Source organism: Anguilla anguilla, chromosome 6 (assembly GCF_013347855.1).
Source record: "Anguilla anguilla isolate fAngAng1 chromosome 6, fAngAng1.pri, whole genome shotgun sequence".
Lineage (NCBI taxonomy): Eukaryota > Metazoa > Chordata > Actinopteri > Anguilliformes > Anguillidae > Anguilla > Anguilla anguilla.
The window spans coordinates 3,494,103-3,502,378 of NC_049206.1; the positions used below are offsets into that span (position 1 = coordinate 3,494,103).

Consider the following 8,276-nt stretch of genomic DNA (forward strand, 5'->3'; position numbering starts at 1 on the left):
GTTGGGGGTGGGGGGGGTTAGGGGTGCACGCCCTGTAAATGACAGCATGTGCCTTTGGAAAGAACAGGGGCACTCTGAGGGGGAAGGGGGAGCACCCACACAGCACCGCGTCTGGGCACGCCCCTCCTCTGGTGCTGGACCAAACCGAAAAGCACACTGGAAATGCTTCACCTAAAGCTTTTTTTAATGATAGACTGAACCTACCCCCCGCCCCCCCCCACACTATCACACAGCCAACATGGAAAGGAAAGAAACAGGAGGAGAGCGCACCTTCCCAAATCAGAATAAAACTTTATTGACGTTACGCAGACTGTTAAACTGGGCAGTGCTGGAGCTGTTTCAGGCAGCGGTGACATCACTCAGGTGCTCGAATAACGAAAAACTTCACTCCCCCACACAAAAACACTATCTAGTATTTAAAATTTAAAAAAAGGCCTGGCTTCCAAACGTGCAGTCATTAATAAGGCAAATAAACAATTTTTTCCTCTCTTTTTTTTTTGAACCCCAACATCTTTCCTACAATTTCAGCTGTAAAGCTGCTTTTTTTTTTTTTTTCTTCTTTTTGCCTTTTCTGGCACTAATAAAATTTTACCTGACAACTCCCATTGTAACCCTCCAAAATGAAACAAATTTTTTTTAAAAAGTTGAATTAAATAGGCCAAATTTGATATGTACTTGGTCCTTTTACTGAGAACGCTAGATACATTTAACTATGGCACCAGCTAGAAGCGTAGAAAACTCAGTTACGATATGAGCTTGTTGGTATATAAACCCGGAAGGCTTACAAAAGGATACAAAATGCAAGGGGCAGCCATTAAAAATATGTAAATCAACCCCCCCCCCCTTCCCCTTTAAGGGATATAATCCAGAAAAGGGAGACCTTTGTCATTCACAGACCGCCAATCATTTCTCTGTGCCTTTCAGAACAAACAGCCCTTCCTGATCCGGAACTTCCGTCATAATCACTTATGACATCACCAATCTCATTTACACATTTAAAGCCCAGCCCGGGGCGTTAGCATTGTGCTACGCTCAGTTCTTACAGCAGGGTGGAGAGCTGGCGGCAGGTCTGAGCTCGATGGTGACAGCTGATCGAAAGGAAGTCACAAAAAGCAAGCAGAGACTGTGGCCCTCCAGGAGTTGAACATCCCCCCCCCCCCCCGTTTTACAGAAACCAGTCGCTGCTTGCGCCTGACAGAAGAGTGGAGTTGGCCTCGCCTCTCTCCAAACAGACCCTGCATTGCATTCTGGGTATTCTCAGTCACTAGCAGGCAGCATTGGACAGGCTCGGTATTCCCAAACGTTTCTATGTTTGGAAAGAGCAGAACAGCGGCGCACAGCTCCCGACCGTCAGTGCGGGGGGGGGGGGGCTCCCCAGAGTCTACGCTGGTTTTGTTTTTTGTTCCAGCCAATCACTGCCCGTGGCTTAATTTTCCAAAACATGCGTGCCTGTTCGCTCCCATATCAGATCACAGCAAAAACACTTCCGTGGCGACTGAGAGCAGAAGTTGGCGCAGAATCCCGAAACGGATCGGCGGATTGTGAATGACACGCGTCTCCGATGGACCGATATTTCAGGGGCAAATATCAGAGCTCTGGTGAGCTTCGCCTTTAAAGAAGGCAACTAGGGCAGCTATTAAAGTCCTGTTATCAAAGGCATTGGACAGAGGGGCTAGAGAGAGCGAGAGACAGAGAGAGAGAGTAAAAAATATACATCAAATACAGCCTATCAATCCTTCCCACATATGCACAAAGAAAAAATAACTATAACAAAACTTATCAAAAAAAAAAGTAAATGACAAGACCAAAAAAAAAATAAACTCCAGAATCATGCATCTTGGCCCCCTCCCTCAGTCGCCATGGGACAGTTACACACAAGCAAAACAAAATAATAAAAACCAAAAAAAATTTTTTTTTTAAAAACACTAAAAATGGCACAAAAGTGAAAAGGACAGCAGGGGGCGCTGAAGTGCTCAGAGCTCCACTGAGAGACGGGCAGCAGTAGTCATCATGTCACCTGAGGACAGAGAGGGAAGCGTCAGCGCCCGATTCTCACCTCACACACTCGGGTCATGGCACGGGAGCGCAGCTTGGCTCACAAACCCCTCTTTTAAACGCCTGCTTTCCAAACCCGGCTCTCCCCAGCTGCACAGGCCAGCGCCGCTCCACTGACAGGCATGTGCTGCAGCAAGCAGAGCTGTGCTCTGAAGCACCTGTAGCACCTGTACGGTTCATAAGTCGGGCCTGTGCACACACACCATGCGCACACACACGCACACACCATGCACGCGCATGCACACACACCATGCACATGCACACACACGCACACACCATGCACACACACGCACACACCATGCACATGCACACACACGCACACACCATGCACATGCACGCACACGCACACACCATGCACGCACACACCATGCACATGCACGCACACACACACACACACACACACAGGCACCTGGCTGTGGGTGCCCATCAGCCAGGTGCAATTCCAGTTGAGGAGTAGGAGGAGGAGGAGGAGCTCACCTTCATCCCTCCCTCAGTTAGAGTTCCTCTGCCGAACGTTTTTGTCCTTGTGGTTGGTGGCAGAGTCGTTCTTCCTGTATAGAGCACACACACGCGGGAGCCAATCAGACACCAGCGGAACACAGAAACCAAACGAACGCACGCTAAAGACGCAGACGCTTCACTCACAGAGGGGCTGCACCAGAGTCGTCATCTTCAGGGCCACAGCAGGAAGCCGAAGGGGGGAGGGGGGGAGGAGAGGGGAAAAGAAATTAAAGATCTGTAAGCAGCGCACTGACATAATCAAGTCAAATCAATAAAGTCAAATCTTATTGGGCGACAGTGATAGCGCTGTATCTGACAGCTGCCAGTTTCCTTCTACAGAACCTGCAGCACCACTGGGGTCTGTCTTAAAGCAACAGCACAGCTCAGACGTACTGTGGTGCTTTATGGATACACACAGACGTACTGTGGTGCTTTGTGGATATATATACACACACAGACATACTGTAGTGCTTTATGGACACACACACACACACACACACACACACAGACGTACTGTGGTGCTTTGTGGATATATATATACACAGACATACTGTAGTGCTTTATGGATACACACACACAGACGTACTGTAGTGCTTCATGGATACACACACAGACGTACTGTAGTGCTTTGTGGATACACACACACACACACACAGACGTACTGTAGTGCTTTGTGGATACACACACACACACACACACAGACGTACTGAGCGCTCATCACACACACCAACTCCATACACCGCACTTCAGCGCCTCAGAAGCAGGAGGCCTGACCTGGAGTCAGCGTCACCGCTCGGCACACGGTGGATACGGGTCGGATACGGACCGGCGAACCGGAGCCCTGCGTCACGAAGCGGGATCACGAGTCAGCTGGACAACCGCGCTGAGGTAAAACCCGGAGCGGCTCCTTCTCCCACTTCGGTCCGCGTTCCGGGTTTTACTCAGCGCCGTTACCCGGGTGACTCCTGGCGCTCTGTAATCCTGCGTCACGACGCGGGGCACTGATCCCAGACCAGCGCTCCTGATCGGGCCGTCTGGGGATACGGCCCGTGGTAGCCGGGTTACACGACCCAGAGTTTAAATACTGAGCAGTGATGAGCACAGAACAGAGCAACAGGGCACAGGTACGACAGGACACAGGTACGACAGGACACAGGGGTAACAGGGCACAGGTACGACAGGACACAGGGGTAACAGGGCACAGGTACGACAGGACACAGGTACGACAGGACACAGGGGTAACAGGGCACAGGTACGACAGGACACAGGGGTAACAGGGCACAGGTACGACAGGACACAGGGGTAACAGGGCACAGGTACAACAGGACACAGGGGTAACAGGACACAGGTACAACAGGTCAAAGGGATAACAGGACACAGGTACAACAGGTCAAAGGGATAACAGGGCACAGGTACGACAGGACACAGGTACAACAGGGCACAGGGGTAACAGGGCACAGGTACAACAGGACAAAGGGGTAACAGGACACAGGTACGACAGGACAAAGGGGTAACAGAACACAGGTGTAACAGGGCACAGGTACAACAGGGCACAGGTACAACAGGACAAAGGGGTAACAGGACACAGGTACGACAGGACAAAGGGATAACAGGACAAAGGAGTAACAGGACACAGGTACAGCAGGACACAGGTGTACACCAGACGGATTCTGTTATTTCTCCAGGGCCAGACTGGGAAACCATGCACAGAATTCAAACGGGGTTTCCACGGCGACGGCGGAGTCGGCGGAGTTCCGCAACCAAGGAATGCGCTCAAGCACAGGCCCCTGACCTTACGCGACGACAGGACCGTTACCAATGATAAAAAACCCTTCTTCATACACAGCCACCCTCCTCCTCCTCCTCCTCCCCCACAGCGAACCACAGACAGACGCGAGAAACCAACGCCGTCATGCGCCAGCGGCAATCGCGGATGCAGCGCGGCATGCACCAACGGCGACCCAACCGGCGCGTTTCCCAGTCAAAGCGCAGTACCCCCGGCCCACCAGCAGGGCGGCGCCACACACACGCGCCGCCACCCGCACGCAGGTCTTTCACTGGCGACGTTCGCCCCGCGCCTCGGGGGCGTGGCCCGGCGGCCGCTTTGGGACACCAGTGAAAGAGGCGCCCGTCCCGCAGACCGCCGTGACCCTCCCGCGCGGCGCGGAAGCGAAGCAGCAGCACACACCAGCCCAAACGGCTCCTCCTCCGCTCAAAAACCACTCCAGTCCAGCATGCATCTTCCATCACTTACCGAAAAGGGTTTTTTAAAATTAAAATAAAAAAACAAAAACAAAACAAAAAAAAGACGCAGCAAACAGAGAGAGAGAGAGAAGTGTGAAAGACCGTCCGGACAAAAACGACTCAACACGGAAAATAACTTTCTGTTTTAAAACGCAGGAAAACACGATGCAAGTCTTCAGAGCTACGGTACAATTCTACTTCAAGAGGGGTGGCGTCTATTTGCAGTGAATGAACAGAGCAGTCGTTAGATTCCAATAGTAATAAATTCCAAATTCCAAAAATAATAAAATCTAAATCAAAACTCACATAACCTTAGAGAAAGAAAGCCTTACCTGGTGGTGATAGGTTTCATCATGTTCACATGTGTTAGATGTGTGTACCATTCAATGATGAGCCAAAATGGCGACCCGCCGCAGCTACAGACGACGTTCTAATGGCTATGTATGGACTGTTCAACTGTGAGCCAAAATGGCAGCCCTCCTTAGCCATGTGTGCAGATTCCAATTAGAGCCAAAATGGCAGCCTGGGATTTGGCCTCCCAGCCTGTTCTGTGGCCGAGCAAATGAGTTCTCGATTTAGTGCTCGGCTGAGGAATAAATCATTTTTGTGCTCATCGAGCCTTCGTACACAAAAATACAAACCAATAAACAAATAAAACGGCCTTCACGCAGAGTGCCAGCCCCTTCATAAACAGGGACGGTGTTTTTAATGATTAATCGGGAGCTGCTGGATCTCAGGCAGCTCTGTGATAAGCACACACGAGAGCTGCTGACTGCAAGGGGAGGGTTCAGCAAAGCCAAACCACTCCCCCACACACAGGAGCCATTTCGGCTCTGACAGGCTGCACTCCTCCTCTTTAATGTGGGGGGGGCGGAGACACCCGTGCCCGGCGCAGAGGAAAGAGCATTTTTTAATAACATTTTTTTATTAATTTATTTTGTTTAGGTGCGAGCGCGGGGCGTACCGTCGGTTATCTCGTCCGGCTTTCTCCTCTTCTCGTAGATGAAGATGATGGCGATGAGGATGACCACCTCGGCCACGATGCCGAGGAAGGGCCAGAGCGCGGCCAGGCGGCTGCGCACGCGCAGGTGGATCTGGTCGCTGTTGGCGCCCAGCTCGTTGGCGCCGCGGCAGCCGTAGTCGCCCACGTCGCGCTCGATGTCCAGGTCGTGGATGTACAGCGTGGTCTTGTCGGGCATGGTTTTGATCTCATACTTGTCCGTGCCGTTCTCGATGGCCTGGAAGATCGGGGAGGACGCAGAGAGTTACCGGTTTTTTTTTTTTTCGCCGCCGTTTCCGTGACCGAAACGGGGAAAGAAACGCGCTCCACGGGGAGGTGGGGGGGGGGGGGGGGGTGGGGTGGCGGGGGGTGAGGCGCACGCACCTGCTCGCTGCCGTCGACCAACTTGAACCACGCCCAGTCGGTGGGCAGTGGATACCCATGGCTCACACACACCAGCGCACCCTTATCACCCTCGTTGCCGTGCTCAGAGTGCTTATAGGCACCCACGTGGGGTTTAGCTGGGGGGGGGGGGGGGGAGAGAGAGAGAGAGAGAGAGAGAGAGAGAGAGAGAGAGAGAGAGGAAAGGAGAGGAGAGAGAGGGGTGAGAGAGAGAGAGTGTGAGAGAGAGAGTGTTGGGGAGAGAGAGAGAGAGAGGTGGTGAGAGAGAGAGAGAGAGAGAGAGAGAGAGAGAGAGAGAGAGAGGGAGGAGGGAGGAGGAGAGAGGGGGGAGAGAGAGAGAGAGAGACAGAGAGAGAGAGGAGGAGAGAGGAGAGAGAGAGAGAGAGAGAGAAGGAGAGAGGGGGGAGAGAGAGAGAGAGAGACAGAGAGAGAGAGGAGGAGAGAGGAGAGAGAGAGAGAGAGAGAGAGAGAGAGAGGAGAGGAGAGAGACAGAGAGTATAAACAAATGGCAATACATACAAAAACATATTAAAAATTAACTGGAATGCATAAAATGAATATTAATTTCCATAAGTTGTATTAAAAAAAATAAAAGTCCAGATTACTCACTCTTAACTTTGATCTCCTTTTTAACTTCCCCACCAGCGGTAGTAAAGACACAGGCGTATACACCCCCAGAGTTGCTATCAATCTTATCCAGCCTGATGAAGAAGAAACAGTCAGATTCATTATTATTAAAACTTAACACTTTAAGGCATTGGAAACCAGGCCTGTTCCTGAAGATCTACCATCCGGGAGGTTTTCACTCCAACCCTAACAAAGCCACACCTCACTCAACACTCGAGACCCTGCTGAGCTGCCAATTAACAGAGACAGGTGAGCAGAACCCCAGGAACACGGCTGGTTACCACTGCTTCAAGCTGTGAGGTCACAAACACGTGATCAGAATGCCCTCAGCTGAACATTCTAATGCTGATGTCACAATCACTGCTGGTGATTCAAAGAGAGTTCTAGAACACGGACCTCTGAGGGAGAGAAAAAAGAAAAAAGAAAAAAACATTCCAAAACTAAAAACCTCGTTTTAAATGCGAGTTCAGAATCACACAAGCGGAGGAAGGGTGCAGGAGAGAGAGGGCATACTTGTGCTGCATGCTGATGTCGGTGGAGGTCTTCTTGGTGCCCTCGATGGTCTTGTTGTTGCGGGTCCAGTGGTGGCTCTGGACGGTGCTGGCGCCGGTGTAGTTGCAGGTGAGGACGGCCGAGGTCTGGTTGCTCACCACGGTCGGCTCGGCCACCACACCTGCGCTCAAACACAGCCGCAGGAAGCGGCACTCAGTCAGCCCGCTCGCCCGCACGCCTGCACTTCCTGTGTGACATCGCTTTCAGCCACCCAACACCGGACACTGCGGTTAGCTGCTGGGGGCCTGGAGCTTTGATTTGATTGGCTGTCCAGAGGGGTGGAGGAATAGATTCCTGCCTCAGGAATCAGGTAAAAATTTTAATTGACACCACAAGTGGCACAAAGCTAGGCACCAACATGGGTCTCTAAGGTACGGAACCAACACACTACTAGAGCCAAAATGGCAACCTGTCCACCTTTCTCATTTCCTTCAGACCATGAGCACAACCTTTTCAAGGAAAACAACTAAATATTTAATCAATATGGGTGCTAAAATAACTAAATTAAATTAAAATTGTGAAAAAGGAAAAAAACCCAAGAAACCTGTCGGGGCACAAGTTCAAGAACACAGCTGCGGGAATGAAAATAAAATAATAAACATATTGGCATGATAATTGCCAATTCTAAAACTCGGTTGAAAAATCTTCAACCTTCACCTTCAGAATAATGTAATTTATTTGTTTTTAGTCAAAGGGCTGTTTTAGTTTTTTTAAGGGCTGCCAAAAGCTGCAGCAAAAGAACGGAAGTGGCGAAAGAACAAAGTGACCCGTACAAGAAGGGGAACCGCCCGCTGTCCCGTATAAACCCAGGAAGCGCCAAACAAACCGCAATTGTGAAACTGAGCAGCCCCTGCCCTGCGGACTTCAATCGCTGGGGGGGGGCGCATTGTGAGAC

General features: G+C 51.0%; 1 protein-coding gene across 2 annotated transcripts in view; it reads right to left on the reverse strand.

Annotated features, from left to right (window-relative positions):
- Positions 1 to 271: 271 nt before the first annotated feature.
- LOC118229738 (basigin-like) overlaps positions 272 to 8,276 on the reverse strand; it is a 9,785-nt gene continuing 1,780 nt past the window's right edge. The window contains exons 2-8 of one of the 2 annotated variants that reach the window (XM_035422037.1): positions 7,343 to 7,502; positions 6,812 to 6,903; positions 6,185 to 6,321; positions 5,765 to 6,038; positions 2,701 to 2,707; positions 2,533 to 2,606; positions 272 to 2,017 (exon numbers count right to left, since the gene is read on the reverse strand). In XM_035422037.1, coding sequence (XP_035277928.1) covers positions 2,546 to 2,606; positions 2,701 to 2,707; positions 5,765 to 6,038; positions 6,185 to 6,321; positions 6,812 to 6,903; positions 7,343 to 7,502 — 731 coding nt within the window. In that variant the 3' untranslated portion in view covers positions 272 to 2,017; positions 2,533 to 2,545. Of the gene's footprint in view, positions 2,018 to 2,532; positions 2,607 to 2,700; positions 2,726 to 5,764; positions 6,039 to 6,184; positions 6,322 to 6,811; positions 6,904 to 7,342; positions 7,503 to 8,276 lie in introns of both variants that reach the window. The other variant, XM_035422036.1, reaches the window with a different exon arrangement.